General features: G+C 36.6%; 1 protein-coding gene across 2 annotated transcripts in view; it reads left to right on the top strand.

The window, feature by feature from the left end:
• Positions 1–24,874, top strand: part of PPP1R12B (protein phosphatase 1 regulatory subunit 12B) — a 112,446-nt gene that overhangs the window by 57,474 nt on the left and 30,098 nt on the right. Inside the window, exons 16-18 of one of the 2 annotated variants that reach the window (XM_015812518.1) lie at positions 1,593–1,776; positions 3,056–3,168; positions 4,027–4,068. In XM_015812518.1, coding sequence (XP_015668004.1) covers positions 1,593–1,776; positions 3,056–3,168; positions 4,027–4,068 — 339 coding nt within the window. Of the gene's footprint in view, positions 1–1,592; positions 1,777–3,055; positions 3,169–4,026; positions 4,069–18,573; positions 19,026–24,874 lie in introns of those variants that run through there. The other variant, XM_015812517.1, reaches the window with a different exon arrangement.

Below are 24,874 nucleotides of genomic sequence, written 5' to 3'. Positions count from 1 at the left end.
GGGTATAATAGTACCCTCTTACTTGTATTATATCAAATCAGCTCTGATACTAGAATTGATATATAACCATCAAAACTATTAGTATTTGCTTCCAAGAATGTATCTAATCCCCTTTTAAAGTCAGTTTAGGCCTATTACTGCTTTTTGAGTATAAAAATCTTATAGTTAACAATTTTATTTATATAACAAGTAATTTTATACATTTCTGCCTTCAGTTTTTCATTTTTACTCAGAGGAGGAATTATTTTCATGTATGCATTTTGAGATTGAGAAACCTGAATTGTGAAGAGTAGATACAAGCGACCTGCTGCTGTCTAGTTGCTTGGGACCACTCTTCCCCTATTCCTTGTTATTGGCCATGCTGGCCTGGGCTCAGAGAAGCTGAAGTCTGAATTAGTTAGATAATGTATCCTTTATATACAACATTTATTCCATGTTTAGCCATAGCATCATAAATAGAACTATAATATTGTCAACTTTATTTTCAATTCTTATTAAATGGAAAGTACAGCAGAGAATCTGCCTTTTTCAACCTGTATACTGGGTTAATGTACTTCACTATACTTCCAGAATATCATTCCTGATCAGCTGCCAACAGCAAAGACTCATATCCATATCTATTTGATGACTATATGCCCCCAACAAAAAAAGAACTAGATATTTGAAAATAACTGCTAATATTTATTTTTCTAATATATATAAAATGAAGCTTTCTTTTATTTGAAATATATTCTGTTCAGAGTCCTGAGAAAAATTAAGATTGGTTAGTTGCATTATTTGCAATCTAAATCATTTTGAAATCATCAATAGGACTGGGATGCAGGTACATGTTGATCATAACTATAAAAAATATAATGTTTATAGTGGGTAGAGGTGATCGATCTTGGTCCAAAAAGTTCTGGGTTTTGTTTTTGTTATTTTATTAATCAAATTTCTAGGTCACCTAAACTCCAATGATGCTGAGCTGCTTAATATATACAAACAATAAAATAAAAAGATAGCACGCAAAATTAGTGTCATTAAAAGGGAACACCAATCAATTCTGAAAGGTAAAGTCAGCAGAGATTAAAACAGAAAAAAGCTCTGTGTACCCTTAACCCAAGACCTGGGGGGAAGAGCCATGTTTTCAGTGCTCTTTGAAAGGCCAGTTGGGTGGGGATCATGGAAATTTGGGGGGGGATGTTATTTCAGAGGGAAGATGCCATGGCAGTGAAGCCCTGCTTCCTTGGCTCCTAGTTAATGGGATCCAGAAAGAACCAATTGTCAAATCTTACAGGACAGTCAGAAACCAGAGCAGACAAATAATTAGGCCCACATAAGGGCTTTAGAAGTGAGAGCCCCATTACACATTACATTTGTTCAATCATCCGTTGACCCAAACATGAGTGACTATATATATATTCTCTTTTTTCACCTAGTTATAGCTCACACTGTGCTCTTACGCTTGGTTTTTATATACATAATGGTAAGAATATAATGAGTACTATTTTGTGTACATATATAGTCAACTCTGCTAAAGGGATATAATCTGAGTGTGTAGCCTTTGTTCATTACCTTTGTACCAATTGCTATTGCCTGTGTTTTTCTTCCAGTCTTCCAGTCGTCGATTAAGATACCTGGCACAACAAGACAAACCTACAACTGCTGTCTCTCCTTCCTTAACTTCCAGTCTTTATTCAAGTTCTCACATGCCCAGGACAAATAGATTTGTATCTTCTGATTCATTGAGCTCAGCAGATTACCAAAGCACATCAGCTGGCAACATGGAGAAAAATGGTATTTACTTATTATATTGCTATATTTTATAACTATTTGAATCTGTGTCTATATGAAAGATATATTAAATATATCAGCCCGTCAGCATCACATACACATACACATACACACTCACACACAAACACATACACTCAGAGAGAGAGAGAGAGAGAGAGAGAGAGAGGGAGGATACCTTTCTTCAAGTAGTTTTATTACAATTATTTGGGGCCAATCTTGTACCTTTTCTTTGGGAAGAATAGTAATTCTCCCTTTCTCTTTTTGAATCAGTAATCTCTTGCAATAATAATAATAATAGTAAAGTTGGAAGGGACCTTGAAGGTCATCTAGTCCAACCCCCTGCTCAGGCAGGAAACCCTATACCATTTTGGACAAATGACATAAAAGTATCTTCTTAAAAACTTCCAGTATTGGAGCATTCACCGCTTCTGGAGGCAGGTTGTTCCACTGGTTAATTGTTCTCACTGTCAGGAAGTTTCTCCTTAGTTCTAGGTTGCTTCTCTCCTTGATTAGTTTCCACCTGTTGCTTCTTGTCCTGCCTCCAGGCGCTTTGGAAAATATTTGAATCCATTATAGGTTTTGAGTTATGATGGCAACTTGGCCAGAATTTCTATTGCTAAGCCATGCAGTCATAAAGCTTAATGCCATGTAATCACATTGCTTAGCAACCCCTGCAGGACCCATTGCTGTTGGTCACTCATCAAGTATATCCTTGCAACTACCTGCTGCCTTCCAACAACCAAAGTCGGTGGGGGAGCCAGCAGGAAGTTGCAAGTCCCGAGAGGCTTGCAAGCAGGCCAGCAGGCAGGTAAGTGACAGTCAGGTGGGGCAGGGAACAAAGAGTGCATAAGTGGTGGAGAGATGCGGCACTAGTACGTTAGGGCTTGGAGTGGCTGTTGCCAGATGGGAGAAAGTATGCAAGTGTGCATAAGTGACCAAGGGAGTATGGCACAAGCACAGTGAAATGTGCATGGCTGGGAGAAACTTACCCAAGCCACTGGCAATCTTCCTGTCAGCATCCCCATTGACTTTGCTTCTGGGAAGCCAGCAGGAAAAGATGCAAATCACAGTCGCTGAACAAATGGTTATTAACTGAGGACTACCTCTACTAGATAGACCCACTGGTTTGGTGTTAAACATTTAGATATAGATTGGTATAGATTGGTAGATGATAAGGCTGAAGAAAATCCCTCTGTATGAATACTATCTTGCCTTATTTAGAAAATGGTCCCACGGTTGAATAAATTACTATTTTTAGCTAAAGCTATGTTTCTTTTAAAAGAATATGAAGATCAGGACCTGGATGACAGAACTTCAAACAAGCAGTCAGTAAGAGAGAGAAGGCGACCAAAAGAAAGACGGAGAGGCACTGGAATCTCTTTCTTTACAAAGGATGTAGGTATTGTCATTCATAAGTGAAACCAAAGAATGAAAGATTAAATTCTGATCCACTGGGATGGATAGAGCAGGGATAGGCAACCTCGGCTCTTTTATGAGTCATGGACTTCAACTCCCAGAATTCCTGAGTCAGCATAGCTGACTCAGGAATTCTGGGAGTTGAAGTCCATGAGTCATAAAAGAGCCGAGGTTGTCTACCCCTGGGATAGAGGAATAGACCTATACCCTATCTAATTGTTAAGGACATAGGGCATTATGTAATTCTAAAATGAAAACAAAAGACCTTCAGTGTATATAAGCGAAACTATAATTGTCATACTGTTTAAAAAGTCAAATTATTCTAAAGGTAGGAATAACATTGATTAAAAAACAATAAAATGCAAACAATAGCTTACTGTGTACAACCCTAATTAAAATAATAATGTAGTATTGTTGAATGCATGCTTAAGTAATTAATTGATTCACAAGAGCTTCAATAGTATTTCGCTGCAAATTAGTCTGTCAAACTTTTAAATGTTCGTTGCAGTCATGTATTTGCACTGTTTTGCCCATCATCTTATCTAGAATATACAGTAGTTAAATCATAGTTCCTTAGCTGAACTACTGGGTGTAATGCTCAGATTCTTTGCAATCTCCAGGACACCTTTGGAAAGTTACTGAAACTCAAGATCAATTTTGAAATTTCTCTAGCTGGTTTAGAAGCCCATGAACTTCTTAACATGCTGTTGCACATCAGTAACTACTAACAAGTCTCAGAAATCACAGTCATACAACTCACAGTGTGGAGAAATAGAAACATGTTAGAAAGAAAGAAAACTGTCATTTATTTCAAACGTTTGTATGTTTATTTTGTAGGATGAAGAAATAGATGGTACTGAAGAAGTAATGGAGGACAAGGTAAGAAAAGAGACATAGATAGATATTTGTTCATGAGCTGTTTCATGTCAAATTTTGGTTCCAAGACTGCTTTTTCAACTCATTTACATTGTAAAAGAAACAATTTGATTTTAAATCATTTCCAGTACATTTTGGACTATTTTTTTCTCCCTTGTAATAGGTATTCTCTTCTTACCCTTCTATAATAATGATGATAATCAGTATTTTTATTTGTATTTCTCTAAACTATAGCTTACTAGCTTGATATGTAATAATAAAAGACAGGCTATAGATGGAGTTGCTGAGAACATAAAAGCAAGGCAGAATCTTTGGAACAAGACTTCACTGCTTATGAAAACAAATACAACCTGTTTTATATTTTGCTCAGCCACTTATGGATGAACTGATTTATGATATAATTTGAATGGCCAAGCCATAAATCAGATTTATGCTTTTGCCAAAACCAGAAGTGGCAAAACAACAGGAGTAGAATATAAAAAACATTTTCTATATAAATTATTAAGAAATCCAAAGTATAGAAAATAAGGTAGTTTTTCATTTTTCATCCTGTGAAATGATAGCTGAACTAAGAAAAATATCAAATAATCTTGACCAATAATCTCTAGACCAATATGTGGTAGGTTTTTGGATGCTTTCTACAACATAAAGTGAGAAAACAATTTACATCAGATTTTTTACTTCTATAAAATTTTATCCAAGTTGATTAACAATGTGGAACAGTTAGACCACTCAGAAATTAGGTAAAACTTTGGTTCTTTTTTTCAGTTGGCTTTTTCAGCTTTTTTTAGTCAAATCTGATTTACTGCATGACAGTATAATATCTTTATATGTAATGACTCATAGGCCAGTTAGAAGAGTCTGCTTAAAAGATATATAATACCAATGATCAATATAGTAAAGAGAAAAACTGAAAACAGGCTACTGTTAACACACAAAACATTTGAGTAATAGGATAGTAAATTACTCTTTTTTTGTAGACCATGGGAAAAAAACTGACAATATTAATGGATCGAAACTAATCAAAGAAAGACACACCTAGAACTAAGGAGAAATTTCCTGACAGAACAATTAAAAAGTGGAATTACTTGCCTCCAGAGGTTGTGAATGCTCCAACATTGCAGGTTTTTAAGAACAGATTGAACTTGAACTTTTTATTCAGTTCTTTTGTATTTTTATATTAGACATAAACTCTGAGAGAATTCAGAATAATTTTAATCAAATATGAAATTTTGAAAATTTATATTAAATATAGAAATATTTCAAACTCATACTATAAATGCAGAAGAAGCACACTTTACTCTTAGCTTTCTGAATGTGATTTATCTGTAAGTTGCAATGGTCTTTATTATTTTTAATAATGCTTTATTCTATTCCAGATTTTTTTTCTCTTTATGGTAACTGTCTGTAAAGAAAATCATTTAGTCATGGCTAGCATATCTAATTTTTGAAATAGTGAGCATAAATCCAGTAGTGTTTGAGATATTGAATTACTACCTGAAACTACTAATATCCAGAGCACTAAAACAATGGAAAATGTGTTTGATTCAGGAGCATAGAAAAACATATCTGTGAGTATTATACAGTAGAACATTCATTCACAGTAGGCAGGCTAATTGCAATGAGCATTAGGTTAGGTTACACAATGTTGGGAACTAGTTATATGAAATAGTCTTTATCAGTGAGTATGTGAAAGTGGGAATCTCCTATTGCATTTGTTATTTATTTCTGAGGGAGTTTTGATTTAAGGAGGAATGTCCATTGTAATTGTTTTGCATCCTGAGCAAATGTTGGTGTGCTGCATATATTTGTGTTCTGATTTGTAGGTAACAATATATTAACTTGCAAGGTTGTATCTAACTTAGAGATCATAGTTTGCATAGAGTATCATGATTAGGGTATAGGGCAAAACCAGACCTTTATTGCACTTTTGGCTTACCAAATCTGTATGTCCTTAACTATTAACAGAAAATTCTGCATGTGGCAGGAGTACAATGGACTTGAAATTGAGTTACCAAATGTTATAAGAGCAGTATTTGATTGAATTAAACATGTACAAGAATAAATGGAATATGCAGAGTAGTTTAGAATGGAAAACCAGTGTATGCAGTGATATGTAGACATTGTGAAGAAAGATGGAAAGCAAAGCAAAGTTTGCAAAGATGGAGAAGTAGAATATTTGCTATTTGTATAAACTAGTTTTAGCTGTGTATTGTTGTCCTTTTCTTATTTGATACTTTTAATTTATTTAACTTACTATTTCTTATTCTTTTTCCACATTCTGCATACATAACCTACGTCAAAAGAGAATTGCGTAAATGGTATGCAGTGTTGTTCTTTCCTTGGAGAAAGAAAATTACACTTCCATTTTTGCTAAAGAGCCCTGCTCAAATCCTTCTAATTCTCAATCACAGGGCTATTTCTGCTGATCTGTGTGGTATCTGTTTCTCATTTCTTTGCTTTATTATCAGAAACTTCGTTGCTCTTAAGAGCAATGACTTTATTAGGCTTATGTTCTCCTTTCTGTTTTCTGGGATATTGACTACCTAATATGGTGAGGTATGCCCCTGTCAGAAGCTATTGCATGTTTACTTAGTAGTTGCATTTAGATGAATTTCTTGTAGCTGATTGGGAAGAAGGGCTATTTAAATAGTAATGTATTATACTTTTAACTGCTTCAGTGAATGTGCGGATTCTGATGCCTTCCTTCCTTCCTTCCTTCCTTCTTTCTTTCTTTCTTTCTTTCTTTCTTTCTTTCTTTCTTTCTTTCTTTCTTTCTTTCTTTCTTTCTTTCTTTCTTTTCTCTTGCATGTTTTATTTCCTAGAACAATGCAGTGATACTGGGTAACTTTCACATCCCTAGAAGGTAGAGTGAAGATAATTTTAGGTAGCTAAGATAAAACAATTATTGAATTATGAATGGACATGGGAAGAGGTTTCTAATATATCAGCTTTATAATCAGAAATTATCTGTGGCATTAAAATGTTATTGAAAGTTTTTTTGCAAATATTTTTTTTCTGTAATATACACTATTTGCAGAATATCAGAATAAAGTCACCAAGTGATTGTCAAAGCCTACTTTGCCCTTTACTCCCTACAACCAAACTACAGGCTTGCCTAGGAAAATCTGCTGCAATTTTTATAAAGTTCCCATAGTCTACTCTTGAGCTTTGTTACTTGTTTTGCTACGCAAGCCTATAGTGAGCATTTCTAGTACTGCAAAGTTTGAGAATCCATGTGATATTAGAAGTAAAAAATTAAGTATTAGAAGTAAATAGTATATTTATTTTTATCACTTGAAGACAGCAAAGTCCATATTCTGGACAGAGAGGACCACTGGTTTGAAAGAGGGGTCAAAGAGGCCATTTTCATTAAAATTGAATAGCCCTACCTCAACAGAGAGGGAGGGATACAACACCACCTATCTCCTGTCTACAACACAGTCCTTTCGCAGTCCCATTTCACTGTGATTCAGGTGACCTAAGGGTAGAGATAAACCCCCAAGTGGGCTCAACAAATCTCAAGAGAGTTAATGACTGACCTTCAAAGTGCTAATAACCAGATAACTGCTAAGGAATATAAATCCTTCCATACCCCCCCCCCCATTCTCCAGAACTTGAAGAAGCTTCTTGAATGAGAAATGAAATGTTTTCAAGGAACAAAAACGAAGAAAGTCCAGTTGCCTTTTGAAAACCACTTAGGGGATTTCTATCACTTGTTCAATGGGAGGCGGAGGGCAGGGGGGAGATTGTAATCCTGCAGTTTGAGAACCCTGTATTAACAGCACTCATCAGAGCTAAATGAGAGCAATTTTATGCACGGCCATTCAGGATGTTGGGGACATTCTTATTTAATTAAACATTAAACATATTTAATGTTAAAATATTATGTCAGCTAACATTTAATTTTGAAAGATAATTATAAAGAAAATGGTATTTGATTAATTGTGCTTGAAGTTTCTGTAATTTCAAAAGGTATAATACAATAATAAAAATTGCTTATACAAAATAAAATTCTTCTATGGTTATATATTTATATAACCAAATCTTTATTCGTGATGGTTTTATAGGATTTAAAAAACAAATGAATGGGAAGAGGGGAAAAGGTAATAATAGAAAAAGATAATTCCTGAAAGTAATTTTATTTTTCTTTTTTCTCAAATGATCAAGCTAATATTTCAGCCAAGTTTAATCCTTCTGTATTTGTTCCAGAGAAGTACTGACCACTTCAGAACATTTAATTATCTGAATCTCTGTGGTATGTTGTCTTCTTTGAAATGCTTCCCAAGCAAATCACCATCTTAAGAGAATGAGCTATGCTACCAATCTTTTGAAGAGTGATGTCAAAGATCTATTGCTTTGACTCTTTTATGGTTGTTATTATGTCAGAATCAAGTAAAATAAATAACTATCAGAAAAGTCCACAGAAACTTCCGTCTAATTCAGTACCCTTGTTTCAGAATGATGAAACTTTTATCTGCAGAGGGAATTGAGAATAATCAGTTTTTTTTAAAAAAAGTTTTTACCCTAAAGTTCTATTAAAATTTATAAATAAAGCATCTTAATTTGCACTAGAAACTTATAAAATGAAATCATTGCATATGGATTTGATGACAAGCATTATTTATGAATTATAAAAAAGAATATCATGTTGTAATTGTATAGCAAGAGCTGAAGTTAAGTTTTATTTATATCTGCTGTAGAAGTCAGAAGTCATTTTTCTGTGTATTTTTTCTATAATATTTTTATTGCATTTCTGCTATTTCTTTATTCTGTCTAGTATTCCTCTCTCTTGACTTAGTTTCATGTTAGTTTTTTATTTTTTTTACTTTTATTTTTTAAAATTAATAAAGTTATACAACGTTGCAGTAATGTATATTGCATTTTATGATATTTGGGCCATGAAAATGTTATTTTTCTAAAGGAGAGATAGTCTGAATGAAGAATGCTAACCTGGTCTTTCAGGTCTCCCAAGAGTGGATTCATTGCCACTCTAACTGCATCCATCCACTTCGCTATTGGTCATCCTTTCCTTTCCTTTCCTTTCCTTTCCTTTCCTTTCCTTTCCTTTCCTTTCCTTTCCTTTCCTTTCCTTTCCTTTCCTTTCCTTTCCTTTTTTCCTTTCCTTTCCTTTCCTTTCCTTTCCTTTCCTTTCCTTCCTTCCTTCCTTCCTTCCTTCCTTCCTTCTTCCTAGCATTAGAGCTTCTCTAAGGACCTAGGTCTTCACATACTGTAATGTGTCCAAAGAGTAAAGGTGTTTGCTTTCTTGACTGTATTATATTCTCAAGAGTTTTCTGCGACACCACGTTTAATGCTCTTTTTTGGCCTCGATAATTGACCTGCATGCTAAGTACCTTTATAGAAAGGTATATTTAACTTTCACCAGCACCATTTTTCTAACAAATGTAGCATAAAATGCAGTTTGGCAATGTCACCTAATTCTTGACTTGTTAAACAGCATCTGCTTTCTGTTTCAGATGTTACTGTGTCTCAAGTGACAAAAAAACCTACAAAAATTACTTTTGAATTTTAAATAATTTCAGTATACTATAGTTTTAAACTTATGGATTTTGCTATAAATGATAAAATGCTAATATACTAAATTATATAATAGTGTTTGAATGAAAAGTGGGCTCTCTAGCATGCATATCTTGGCTTGAAGCCTAGAAAATGGCCTTCAAGTGGGAATGGATCTTCTTTCCTCATTTTTTTAGCCTATAGCTATTTTTGTTGCATGAACATACTGTTCTCTTTAGCCACTTATACAGTTTTTAAATGAAATTGTTTGTTTCTAAAATTTGCCTAAATGTGATTAAATTCCCAATGTGCCAAGGTTATGGCCTGTGGGGGATGAAAAAAATTGTTCTTCCTGTAGATTTCTGCCTTTCTGTTTGTCTTCCTAACCAGAGTTATGGATAAACTAAATAAGACTTGAAACCTGTGGCTAACTTTGAAAAAAATGTTTTACAGTACTAATTAATACAGAAGGAATTTATGTGACCCTTATTTTGTGCAACAAACAGAAAAAAAGCTTGACTGCCAGTCAGTATATCAGTCTGGGAAGGCAGACGTCTGAATGGACATGTAAATTTCTATGTGTTTAATTGCTGAAAGGGAGTTTCTGTGTCAATCCCATTAGGAGAACTTGAAGCTTGGTGTTGGAGCAGTTCACTGCAGTCAAACAACTTTGCTTATTTTCTTTTACAGGAAGTAGCTGCGTTGTTTTTGCATCAGTTTAGCTCAGGCTAGAGCCAATTTCTCTGTGCCTGACAACACATAGTATAAGGTAGAATGCTTTTCAGTAGTAATTCCCATGCAGTGGAATACCATCCTCCCAGAATTGCATGCAATCCCTTTTGCGAGTCTCTGAAGAACTTCTGTTCTAATGAGTATTTAAAGAATTAACTACCAGCCGGTTCTGGTAGTTACTTTTATTTTGTTGTTTCTACTTTACAACACCCAGAATAGATTGGGGTGGTTCATAAGTACTGCAAAAAACAAACAAAAAACCACCTTCATTTGTTAGGTATGAACTTGTGAGTCATATGAAAGTTTTTCAAAAGCAGTAATTCTCTGAAGTGATAAGATTCTGCAGGTTAGAGAAGATTAACCAGCAAGATTGAAAGTGGAGGTTGAAATAAAAAGTTGTAGTGTGGAATGTTCCTATTCAAAATGCAAAAACAAGCAATACACTTTATTCCGATACTACATTCCTTCGTCTATTTTCTGGGTGGGGTTTTTTTTAGCTATTCTCCCTCCCTTCAATAATCATACATCATATCATGATCACAGACATGGTAGTTCTTCCTTGAACTGTTGCACTTCCCTTCTCCTAACTTTGTTTCTAAAGACTTGTCATAATTTTGCAAACTGTAAACAGAGTTTACCTATATCTCATGCTTTGTTCAGATTGTGTCACTTTGACTATTAATGAATCTTCAATTGAAATACCAAGTGGTTTTTTATTGGAAATTATTGCATAATTTCTTCAGATCATTTTTGATTATTTATCTCCTCTCACCTCCTAATGACCTTGACTTGCTATAACCTCCCCATTACAAGACTCATCACAAGCCTCTCATTTGACACCCACACCCACACCTGAAGCCCTTATTAACAGTAGAACACTGACACTGACAATCTCCTAAACTCCACTGAAGATGTTACCTAGCCTGGTAATGAAATGTTCGGAAACCAACCCACAAGCTCGGAAAATAAACCTTCACCCTCATTTATTTATCTGTCTATCTTATATCTCTCCTTTTATTCAGGAGCTCAAGGTGACTACACAATAACTCTCCCCTCTCATTTTCCCCATGATAGTTCTTTCAGTTAAACTGATCTGAGAAAAGGGGACTGTCCCCAAGTTACCCAGTGAGCATTCACTGCTATGGGAGACAAAATTAAAGGAATCAAAGGCCAGTATGGACTTTGTGTATTGTAAATATAGTAGGAAATGGAGATAATGTTTTTTAGTGTAATGGTGCATTTTAAGCTGGGTGGATGGGATTCATTTTGCTAGAGATAGTTAAAGTGATTTGTATGTGTTCATGGATGAAATTATTCAGCTTGGCAATGGGAAAACCCAGATTCAGTATCTTAAGTATACATCAGCTCTATTTAGGTATTATGAAATCCACAGTGCTCACTAGATGAAGGTTTGAGGCTGCTCTTTGCTGCCTCCCAAATAACAGCATTTTGTATAAATATCTGCAGAATAATTTCATGCAAGACAGCTCCCAAAGGTTTTGTACTATCTGCATATTGTGGAAGTAGAATTGTAAAGCTACCCTAAGCTGCTTTCTGTTGATTTTCCTTCCATCACACATACTAGCCACATAAAAGAAAAGGGAGCAATCACTGTCTCATGCTTGCTTCTGTTGTGCTTCTTAATGTTGTAAGCACTGATACTCTTAATTTTTCTGAAACTCAGAAAGGGTTCCTCAAAAGACTATATATTGAATATTGTGAGTTCTGACACTGACTAAATTCTCAATATCGAGGTTTTTAAAAACTCTTCTTTATTGAGAAGTAAATGGTTAAACTTTTTGTTTCATATTAAAATCTAAACAGCAGAATACCTAGTTTTCTTTAGTCGACTTACCAATTTTTTTTCTTTTCAACATTGCTGCTTAACTCTTAATCAGTGACAGAGATGAGCAATAGGTAAGAGAAAACAGTGTTAGACTCCTTGATCTTCCCTCTAGTCCAGACATGTCAAACACAAGGCCCGTGGGCCGGATCTGGCCTGGGGAAGGCCCAGATTTGGCCCCCTGGGGCTGTCCCAGAAATGGCAAGGGACCGGCCCCCGCTGCCCCAGCCCTGGCCCACCCCAACCCAACTGGGTGCCCTGACGCATGCACAGGAGACGGCAAGCGCTCAGCAGCAGCTGCAGCTCATTTGCTACAGCCCGCCCTGCCCCTCCCAGCCTAACTGCATCATGCCCAGCCACGCCCCACTTTGCCGGGCTTCTCCTCATGCGGCTCTGCTTTGCCACATTGCGTCACATCTTTCCTCGCTTGGGCCATGGTGTTCTGTAAGCCTAGCACCCCAGGGCACGCCCAGCCTGTGGGATGAAAGGCGTGGAGATGTGAGTGCGCAGTGACAAAAGCTGAGCATTTGCCGGCTCCCAGTCACCCTCTCCGCCACATGGTAGGGCCGGAGAGGGGAACGCAGCAGTCGTGCAGAGCCACAGCCTGGAACTGCCTGCAGCTGGCAATGTGAAACTCTGTGGTAACTAGAGAGAAAAGGTGAGAAGAAGGAAAAAGCAGGAAGGGTTTCTCTCTCTCTCTCTCTCTCTCTCTCTCTCTCTCTCTCTCTCTCTCTCTCTCTGTTTGTGTGTGTACGTGTGTATGAGAGAGAGAGACAGACACACACACACACACACACACAGAGACAGAGAGAGAGAGACAGGAGGGGAAGAGAAGGAGGAGAAAGCCGAGGTTTTACAAAAAAGGAGAACTTCTCCCTTTATTCCACCCCTTTTCTTTTTCTTTTTTAACCTCCTCCCGCTCCGTTCAGGTGCAGCTGGAGGAAAAGGATGAGAAAGCAGGAAGGGTTTCTGTGTGTGTGTGTGTGAGAGAGAGAGAGAGAGACAGAGACAGACAGAGACAGAGACAGAAAGGAGGAGAAGAGGAGGAGGAGGAGGAACCCATGTTACAAAAAAAGGGAGCTTCCACCTTTCTCCCCCCCCCCTCTTTTTTTAACCTTTTCCCACTCCGTTCAGGTGCAGCTGGAGGAAAAGGACGAGAAAGCAGGAAGGGTTTCTCTCTCTCTCTCTCTCTCTCTCTCTCTCTCTCTCTCTCTCTCTCTCTGTGTGTGTGTGTGTGTGTGTGTGTGTGTGTGTGTGAGAGAGAGAGAGAGAGAGAGAGAGAGAGAGAGAGAGCCAGCAGGGAAGCGAAAGTGTGGAGAACGGGGAGCGTTGCAGAGTAAGCAAACATACAAAAAAGGGGGATCTCTCTCTGTGTCTCTCACGCACATGCACACATATGCTGCGTGGGGAAGGTGGTGTGCAGGCAGGCAAGAGAGCAAACTCACAGATTGGCTTTGTGGTCTATTCTTGCCTCCTCCCCTCCCTAAAATCCCGGCAATAATAGAACTCTTTGGATTGAATGGGAAGTTAAGAGTAATTGGTGTGAGTTGAAATTAAAAGGCCGAGTCAACTCCCCCCCCCCCAATTATTTTGTCGGAGAAGTGGAAAGTGTTTCTTGCTCCTACTTCCCCTCATCTGCTCTTTTATAATTTAATCCAGCCTTGCCCAAACTAATATCTTTTGGGTGTCATGGACCACAGTTCCCATCATCCTGTGGCTATGCTGGCTAGAAATGCAATGCCTTATTTTCTCTGTAGTATGTGCCTAGGAGGCAATAGGTCTATGGGATTTAGATGTATGTAAACATTTGTTTCTTCTGCCTAATTTATTAAATCAACATCTAATTTGAAATTAAAAGTTTCTGAGAAATCCAGGGTGGTTTACAAGAAAACTCTCAAAGACAACTATTATAAAGCATCACTAGCACTGCTTAAAACAATATTAAAAGTGTGTATTTTAAGAAAGAAAAATATTAGTAGTAATTTATTTAGTGCTGTTTGACCATAAAATGTGTTGTTATTCTACATATGCCTGGCTGAACAGTGTGTTTGGAGTTGCCTCTAAAAGGGTGTGGGATGCACTGTTCATATTTTCCTTGGGAGAAAGTTCTATAATTGGGGTGCTGTCTCTGAGAAGGCTCTGCTCATGGCCACTGTTTTATAAACCAAAACGGGGGGACCATCTGGTCTAAATGGATGGTAAACATAGATGATTAGGGGGCTGGAGGCTAAAACATATGACAAATATTTGTGGGTATGTCTAGCTTAGTGAAAAGGACTGGGGGTGGTGACATAATAGCAGTGTTCCAATATTTGATGTGCTGCCACAGAGAAGAAGGGGTCAACCTATTTTCCAAAGCATCAGAAGGCAATAATAGATGGAAACTAATCAAGAAGAAAACCAGCCTAGAACTAAGGACTTGTAAAAACAACTAACCAGTGAAAAGGCTTGCCTTCAGAAGTTGTGGATGCTCCATCATTGGAGGCTTTTAAGTAGAGATTGGATATTCCATTGTCTGGAATGGTATAGGGGCTTGGACTAAAAACCTCAAAGGTCACTTCCAACTCTTTTTCTTTGAGAGAAGTGCTGCCAACCTCTCACCCTCCTCTCGTCCCTTCCTGGGCACAGAGAGGAGGGAGGGAGGGAGGGAAGGAAGGAAGGAACGAAGGAAAGAAGGAAGGAAGGAAGGAAGGAAGGAGATTGGAATAATAGGGAGGGAGGGAGGGAGGGAGGGAGGGTCTGAGGGAAGTCCTGCCTTAGCACTTGGCCACCAGCAGCCCTGTTGCCCTTTCGCCATCCCCTGGTGGTCTCCCATCCTATTGCTGAGGATGCTTTGGTTATAATGCCAGGTCTCCTCGTATGGAGAGGGAGTGGGCCTCCCTTTGACCCATGTACTTTGTCCTCCTGCACCCACCATGAGCAATCTGCCAAGGAGAGGGAGCACAGCAGCAGCCTTAAGGAGGAGGTAAGCGCAGGTGGGTGCCCCCTTGGGGAAGTGCGGCTAGGCTAGGCAGGGCTGTGGGATCCTGGTGCGGTGGGAGCTCAAGGGCCGGGTGCTTGACCTCCGCTGCCCAGGGCTCCGGGCAGTCCGTGCCACCGTCCAGGGTCCCCGTGCACAGCCTGAGGCTCAATGAGCTCCTCCAGTGGACCATGCCCCAGCCCTCGCCCTAGTCCCACCCCACCTTCCGCCGGAGACCCTCGGATCCGCCCCAGTCCTGCCCAGGCTTGCATAGGTGCCCCCAACGTGAGTGACATCGAGCTGGCCATTCCCCACCCAGTAGGCCATGCCCACCCGGTCCCCCAATGGCAACCACAATGCTGATGCAGTCCTCAATGAAATTAAGTTTGACGCCCCTGCTCTAGTCTGATGCACTGGGATGTATAATTTAACTAACTGGAAGATAATTCTTTCCATGATTAAATCTTGGATAATTTCTGAATTAATTCAAGGCGAGCAAAGCATATAGACTATATGTTATGGAATAGACTGCCTTATAAGATATTTTGAAAACTAGCAGAATATAGGTTTCTTGAAGAAATTCTGCAGTTACTATAGCTAATATATTGAAATAAATTGTTAAGTATATTGTACCAGTATACAGTATTACATTTCTGGTTCCATTAATTTCTAATTACTAAACTAAACTAAAGGAATGATTCATCCTATTACAAACGTTATCTTCAAAAGGTGGCTAATAAATGCTGGAAATGTAAAAATTAAATTTCATTTCTAATGAGAATGTTTTGAGAATGAAGAAAGGTCCTTATTAATGAGCAATGTATCTTACTGACAGCTCTCCTCTCCCTGCAGTGCTCTTGTTGAACTGAAGTATTGTTATTTGGTTTGGAGAAAATACCATTTTAGGGACTTGAATAACTGGAGCTGAAACATAAACCATAACTTTTTAAAAATGTTCTATTAATAGCCATTTTTAGAACAATGCTAAGATTGATCTTTTAGTGTGGCATTCCCATGGAAATTATTAAAATGGGAGAATAGGTCTATAAGTGCTACTTACTGAGGCAGAATCAGTTGAACTAATTCTGAATTTGTAGCCAAGTGTCCTTTTTAGTTCTTTTCTAAAGTTTTAAATTGGAATGTTTGTTTATAATTGATAAGTTCAGGATCTTAAAACTGGCTCAACAGAACCTGAATTGTGTGATTTGTTTTCCCTTTAAATGCAAAGTTCTGCTTTCCCTTCCCACTCTGCTAAGTACCTCCTAAGAAGCTAAACTGCTGCTGATTATGAATAACTCTATTGTTCTGGGTATATTGACATAATATTTAAAAAGATTGTGCGTGTTTATAATTAGGAGATTATTAACCGGAGGGCTAAGCTAGATTTCCTTCAAAATGGTGTTTCATACTCTCTTCATTGGCATCATAGGCTGCTTTTGTTTGCTATCATTTGCCAAGCAAGTATGAAGGAAAAAGAAAAAAATCAGCAAATGTGCATTTAGATTTTTTTTTTTTGAGATATGGGACAATTACATGGATCCATAGAAATCAACCTTCACTAGCAAGTTTAGTGTAAACAGACAATTTTTTGAAAACTGCATACTGCGTTTCCTAAGAAAATGTCCTTCTTTGTCTTTATTATTGTCATTGGTCAGCATTATTTACATTTTTGTAATAAGTTTACAAGATTCAAATACATAGACAGTTTAACTGATTAACAAAAACAAAATGATTCTTACTACAAAACACTATAAATACAAGATGCAGAATACAAAAAAAATAAAATATTTAAAATGATTAATAAAATTATCAACCTACCTCATGAATAAAATATTACATTAATTTTACTAAGCTATTAAATGTGTTCGTGTGTGTGTGTGTGTGTGTGTGTGTGTGTATAATCTTCACACATAGGGAGAACCTTATTGTGGTTGATTAATGGTGGAATATAACAAAGGCTTTTAAAAAATGTAAAACAGTATAGAAAGCATAATAAAATTTCGTATAGTCACAAGACCTTAACATTAGAAATGGATTAAGCAGCATAAATCAACAGCAGCCAAAATAAATTTTGTAATGTTTCTAGAGATGTTAACCTTCTAGTCTGGCAGTAAAAAATGAATAAACTCCTCATCAGAACAGTTGGTGGTACTTCTGTTAGTAAGCAGAGTTATGAGGGAAGGGACACTGAAAAACATGTGAGGTAGAGTCTCAGTTTCTCCCACTGTCCTAGGGCAAGTTTGCACTGCCAAAAGGATATTGTTACTCCTCTTGTCCTGTCCAGCAAAGCAGGAATAACAACCTCTTGTTCCTTATATCTTTGACTTATTCCTGAATAGCAGAAAATGTGACAATGGTGGTAATTGTTCTAATTTCTAACAGGCAAAAGTAAGATTTATTTGATTGTCATATACTTATTTTACATGCAATTTAATGATAATAAAGTTTTTTAAAATACTTGTGAAAATTTTAATTTGACATTTGTAATCTACTCGATTGACTCCAAACATGGTTAAATAAGAACCATAGAAAGCAGTAGGATGGAAATAAGTAATAACTATCAAGTCTTATTATTTCATCAATCTTACTTTTAAATAATACTAAATCTGGATTTATCATGCAGAATTTGCTTGCTGCCACTGTGTTCTTAATTCTGGAAAACCAAGCTTGTTGCGTTCACAAAGTGGGGGATTTCAAAATGTTTTCTTTTTAAAATAAGTGTGATGTTTATATGCACCTCTTAGTAAAGTGATGACATCCAAACTAATTTAGCAAATATATAACTGTGCTACTTAATTTAACAGAATACTTGTTCCTTACAGAGATATAATTTAATATTGCCTATGTAAATCTGGTAATCTCTTTCAGTTAATAAGTTTAAGACACTTTAATTCTCCACTCCTTGTACCTGACCTACCTAATGTTGATTCTAAACTGTTAAAAATCTTGTAAAAGCAGCAAGCTCTTCTTACAATTATATTAAACAATGGTTAGATTTTTAGACTGTACAAGCTTGCTGAATTCTGCTGAGATGTCTACCTTGAAGCTTTCTGGGCTTCTGGAACGGATAGCTTACTTTCTCATACAAGTAGCAGTCCAAATCCCAAGTTGAAAGTGAATCTATGCCTTTGGCTTTCCTCCAGCATTCCTCACTGAGCAAGTAAGAATTTGGAATGTCAGAAAATAGCAAAAGGGGAGGGAAGACACAAGTGTGTGAAGGCGTTCCTGATTTGGAGGACGGAACAAAACACAGCTTCATCTGGATTGCCCTTTTCTGAAGCAGCATTCCTTCCTTATTTGTACTTTCTCACTGATGATGCAGCTCAGTTCCAGCAATGAAGATCTGCCTCATACATGCTGTGGATTAAAAATGCTTTTCTTGGAACTCTCTTCCTAGCTGGACAAATTACCAGTCTTTAGGGTTTGTCATTTTTGTGATCAGATTTCTTTTGTTTGGTTATCTGGAAACATCCTGGCTTTGCTATATGGAAACTGTTGTTTAGCAAGAAATATTTTAGAAGATCTGAAGACTGATTTAGTTTTGAGGCTGACTCTGTATGATTACAGAAACTCTCTGGTTCTATCTTGCCATGATTAAAGAATTATGAAATACTGCTGACTGTAATATGTTTTTACAAACATTATCTGGATGCTTAAAAACTTAAAACTTTGAAGAATGGATAAAACACTGTAATTGTCAAACCAGTTTCTTCTTACTTTAGACGTCACTAAACATCTTCAGCCAGAGACAGAGGAGTACTATCTTATTGCTACTGAAAGTTGCCTTGCTACCACCCTGAATGGACCATGTCTTCCTTGTATACCAGGAATAAGGAGTATACTCGAAGCAAAAAGTCTCAATCTGATTCTCCCCCATCATCTCCTTCCCCGATTGCAAAGACGTTCAGAGTAAGCAGTCACTTAATTTCTATATATTTATTTCAACTTCCTAAGGGCTTGTCTTAATTACACATTACATATCCTAAATGTAATCTCGGTGCACAGTTCATTTCTGATCTTAACGTCTTGGAGTACAGTAAAGCCCTAACAAGGCTTTATAATAGAAGGAAACTTTAATGACTTGAAACCACTTAATTTTATCTGTAGTTACTGTTTCCTATTTCTTCATAAAGATCAGGAATTGCATTAGCTACATATTTTGTACCAGCACATACTTTTTTTACATAGAAATGAGACAAAACCTGAACAGCTTGTTAAACTGCTGTGTTTCTCAAGTCCAACATACTTAAATATTTCATTTTAAAGTTTGATGTAATATTGATGGAATGATATGTATAAAATAGTCTGGATCTCTCACACAGCCATTGTCATTGTTCTGTTTCATATTATTTCTTCAAATGACAAACTTCGAATTTGCAAGTAGGCATTACAAAGAAACTTGAGGACTCAGATTCTTCAGACATTTTCTTTAATTGCTCCCTTTCTGTCTCAGAAGCTTAAAAAGAGAGGAGGTAATATTAGTTGATCAAAACAGTACTCCTACTTTTTATCACTAGCGAGTACTGAACTGTTTGAAATGTTTCTCTATAGCAATGGTCATTACAAACTTCCCACAGATATGTAGTGTCCACATTGTCTTATTTGTAAAAGAAAAAAAGTAGGAATTGGTGTACCAGATTAAAGAAATTTGCTGTGCCAAAAATGGGACAAAGACTGCATTCCTTTAATCTTGGAATGTTATGAACTTTGTTCTTCACTAGGAGTGTTCTACTTTTGTGATGACAGAAACCTATGGTGCTTCCATGGTGTTGGGGTGAATCAAGGGAGTTCTTGGATTTGCTGAATCCCAGATCTTCTCATTTTCCCGAATGTGCCCTACAAATCTACTTTAGTGCTAAAGATGATGTGGGGATTTTTCTTTTCATACAGTACAATCACATTATGAAAATTTAAAAACAGTTCTAAAGAATCTAATAAAGGCAAACTAACGCCTATTACTTATTTTATAATGCTGTGGCATATGTTTACTTCTGTTTGTTTTGCAAATTGGATGGAAAATATGAATTACTTCCTTTAACTTCAAGTCATGAAGAATGTTTCTCTTGGCTGAGAATTTATCTCTGGAAAAAATATTACAATCATTGTTAATAATTTTTTTTTTAAAGTTGTAAGATCACATGTTATTTTTGCTGTTGGTTACTGTTCTCAGGAATTCCTATCCCACTATTTCTATTACCGTGTATTTATTACAGCTCCGCATTGCTTCTTTGTGCCTCATTAGTAATTTTCATTACCTCCATCCAGCTTTCTGAACTGACCTTGTATTTGTTTTCTCCTGCCTTCTTGTGTCTTATCCCTTTGCACTCAGTTCTCTTGCTATTGTTGTGATCTCTCTTCTCCTCTTCAGTAGCAATACCGAGAGTATTAATATCTTCCAGTTTGAAAAGCATTGAAGCCATGTAAAATGACCATATCTATACTCTCTATTCAGTTGATTGCTTAATGAGGCATTTTTCTTCTTTCAATTAAGAGGCTCATCAACATTCATTGTTAAGGAAATAAATCAGTCCTTTGTTACACCAAATGGTAAACAAGTTAAAAAGACACCCTTCATCTACATGCTTACCCTCTTTTTTTTGTAGCTTCCTTGCTTCTCTTCTGTATAATTACAACATAGAATAGCTATGTCAGTCCTATTTAGACATTTTAATTTTAAAATTAAATTAATTTGCATAATTGCAGACTAAAATAAATAAATAAATACATAATAAATAAAATAAATAAATATAAACCAATCATAGTTTGGAAAATTGTGTAAAATAAACAGTATAGCTAGTACTGGCAAGAAACTAAAAATGAATGACTTTGGTTTGGGGTTTTGGCCCCATGCTTTTTTTTACTCTTTTTGACTCCCCCAACACACAAATCAATTGACTATTTACCCTGCTGTTATTAATTATGTGTCATTATGTATCGACCCTTAGCAACTGTATAGATAGATTTCCTCCATAATGATCTATCCCTAATCTGGTCTTTCAGGTCGTTTTAATGCTATTGTAACTGAATCCATCCAGCTTATTGCTTTTTGTCCTGTTCTTCTGTGTCCTTTCATTTTTCCCACCACTAGAGCCTTTTCCAGAGAGTTGAGTCTTTGAATAATGTATCCAAAGTAGAATAATTGGAGCCTGGTCATTTGTGCCTTCATGAGATTTAACTTGATTTTATCTTTAGTTTTCCTTATGGGTCTGTTTATTTGCTTAGAGCTAATTGCTCTAAGACTATATTTTTGCAATGTATCTCCTCTTTTAAATTTTATGGGGTTGGTAGATGGGGAGACATTTCTTTCAGCATTTTTGTTAGATTAGGGCCAGTGTAGATAGCAGCACCTAACTGAGTTTGGCTAATTATGAAAGCTGATTAATTATTCAGATTAATATTTAGATGTGGTACTACATGAGAATTTTAGGAACATTAGTAAGACTAGAGTGTTGAAAAGAAACCTCTCAGAAAACAATAGTAAACCACTTCCATATTATTGTCAAGCTCTGGAGCCTACAGCGGCACCAGACTAATAAAACAGGCTGATGCATTCTGGCAATCCAAAAATGGAACTATAAAAACTATAATGACCATTCAAAACTATAGAATATTACTGTTTTAAGACTTAGGCATAAGGGCAAACAAATAATGAGCAAATGACAGTATGGGGAAGACGGCACAAACAATGTTTGAAATTAACATACAGAGCAATCAAATAAAAAGTTTGTGACAATTTAGCAGATTATTCAATTCAATGAGAGGCAAGGAATTGAGGGAGCAACATATTTGTTTCAATAAGATGGAAGAATGGCTTTAGAGAGTTACACATTCAAATTAGTGAGAAAAAGGTAAAACAGAAGTTCAGAGAGTGGCAGTGGAATTTATTAATTTTACAGTGTTCAGAAAGAAAAAGCAGACAACAAACTTACAGAGACATTTCACAACAAAGAAAACCAGAATTTTAGAGTTTTCATACCATAGAAAAATCCATAAAGAAGCAAAGCCTAAAGTTTTACTGATAGACATGAAATGAAGCAGTAAATCAAAATCTGTAACTCTTGAGACCTAGGATTCAATTTAGTAGGTCTAAAGTGAAATAGCCTATCCCAGGTATCTAGTGGACCCTTTTATGTTACAGAGAGAATTTAGATTTTTTTTCTTCAGATTTTTATATAGAGTTCAGTTGAGGCCTTGGTCATCACCTGGAAGGAATCTATGGCATCAGATTGTCCTGGTGATTGTCTCTGTGGACAGATCCTGGTAGGTACCCTGGTTTTCAGAGGGCCTATAGAGAATTAATCAAGAATGCCCTAACCCAAACCAAAGCAAGGACAAGTAGTTCTTTCTTAACCATTTGTTCAGTTACCATTCAAAGCACTGAACAAATGGCATTTATGATTGGTCTTTGAAGTTATGACTGTTGAATCATCTCTGTGTTCATGTGATTAAAATTTGGGTGCTTGCAGGTGCATGTAAACTCCCTATACTGCCCCTCTCCCCCATCTCTGGCCTTTTGGCCACCCTATATTCTGACCTGCACCCTACACCTTGCATTCCACCATCTCTGTCTCCCTAACTGACCTTTGGCATCTTTATCTCACTGCTGACAAAGTGCACCCAGCAGCTGCTGAAAACATGTCCACCACATGGCCAACTGGTGCTTCAGCCTAGTGTGCCTTGTCAGCAAAGGGAGGAAAAAGATGGTGAAGGGCAGCTGGGGACAACAGCAATGGTCAAATACAGGGTGGCTGGAGTGGTGAGAACAAGGGTGGCCAAACGAGCAGAGATGGGGAAAGAGGTGGATGGTGGGAATTGAAACACTATAGGGCAGCACACAGTAGGGCAGAGCAGGAGAAACATGAGGTTCTCATCTAACAACCACAACCAGGAAATGACTACTGGAAATGCTGTTGCTAAATGTAGTCACATGATGTTTTATTTAATGGCTGCTTCACTTAGCAACCAAAATTATGGTCCCAATTAAAGTTGTTAAGTGAGGACTGCCTGTAAGAACTTTTGTTGGAATCTTGCTTGTGGGAAAATGGGCAATGAAAAATGCTTATTATCCACTTTACTATGTCTTTAAGTGTAAGCCAGCAGGCCCTTCTGGCTCAGAGAGAATTGGTGGAGCAATTACAGATTCAGTGTGAAGCTTTTCTCAACACTTGGTGAATAAAGTTGTTCTGTTTCACTCTTAAGTTTGAGTCCTATGGAGGTGACTGTAGCACCTATCTAGAATGAGTTCAAGCCTGTTAGTCTTGAAGAGGTGGACAGGGACTTTGAAGATATAGGTGCTCCCATATATATTAGATCCATGTCCCTCATGGTTGATTGAGGCCTCCAAGAATCCACATGTGAGTGGGTCCAAGTAGTGGTAAATGCCTCTTGGAGGGGAGGAATGGTTCTTCTAGCTTTGGTGATATGCCCCTTCTTCAAGAGACCATTCTTGGATTCAGTTAATCTGGACAATTTTCATCCAATTTCTAACAATGTCTTCATTTGGCCTCTTAACTTCAGAGAGCCTTGGAGGAAGCAGATTATCTTTTCAGTTGAGATTCAGACCAGGGCATAGTACTGAAATAGTGCTTGTTGATTGCAAGCTTAGAATGGGAGTGATCCATTAAACAATGGGCCTTTTTGATTTTAAGTAAACTTTATACCATCAACCTAACCGATGTTATACCTCTGGATCAGGGACTGGGAGTGGTGGACAATATTTTGTAATGACTCTCCTTCCTTTTTTTAAATTTTTTTTTAAAACAAGTTTTATTGATTTTTTTATTTTTACAACGGTGCTTGAGAAACGACGTGGTGATGGGGTAATCAATCATCCAAAACCAAAATCATACATATATAACTCAGATTAAATCATTAGAAACTCCCTCTCTATTTCCTTCAAATAATATAATATATTCAAATTAATGTATTTTTCAATAAAATTCAATCAGTCAGAACAATCATCAATAACATTTCATCTGTATAAGTCCAAATCCTGTTTTTAAGCTTTACTATTTACAATTACCATATTCCAATTTGGCTTTTAGATAAACATATTTATTAACACTTCAGGTGTCTCTCCTTACCCATTTTCCTTAACATAATCCTTATCTCTAAAATACACATATTATTTCAACCATAACATTCTTATATTTTCTACGAGTATTCTATTTTTTAATCTAGTAACTCATTTATTAATACCATTTCTTCTTTTATCAGAAATCCCTCTTATTCTCCTTCCATTACAAAATAGCTATCCTTCCTAAGAATAAGAATATTACTCCATTTCTACTCTATTTTAAATCTGTAATCTATCAATCAATCTATATCTATGAAAAACTCTTTTAACCCACTCAATAAAGTTTAAATCTGATCCAAATAATTGTTATATCCACAACAAGCACATTAATACAGAAAAAACATCTTCATACTAAGTTCACATATTTGATTAATCTTTATTCAATCAAGAACTCTAAAGCCTTATTTACCTGTCAAGTAAAGTTTTAAATCACATTTTTAAATCTAACTCTGGCTTTCTGTGCCAGTCCGGCTTCCATAATATTTTATTTATTTTATTTATTTATTCAATTTTTATCCCGCCCTTCTCCTTACCGGACTCAGGGCGGCTGACAGCCTTATAAAACAGATACTACAATAAATACCTAATTTAAAACCAAATTAAAAAGAAATATTTACTATGGCCTATAATTAAAATTTCCCTTAAAACCCCACTAAAAATTCCCTAGGCCAATCCCGCTTGT

The sequence above is a fragment of the Protobothrops mucrosquamatus genome, unplaced genomic scaffold (genome assembly GCF_001527695.2).
Source record: "Protobothrops mucrosquamatus isolate PMUCROS unplaced genomic scaffold, P.Mucros_1.0 scaffold94, whole genome shotgun sequence".
Lineage (NCBI taxonomy): Eukaryota > Metazoa > Chordata > Lepidosauria > Squamata > Viperidae > Protobothrops > Protobothrops mucrosquamatus.
Note: the sequence above shows the minus strand (reverse complement) of the source record. Positions and strands in the feature narration are given on the sequence as shown.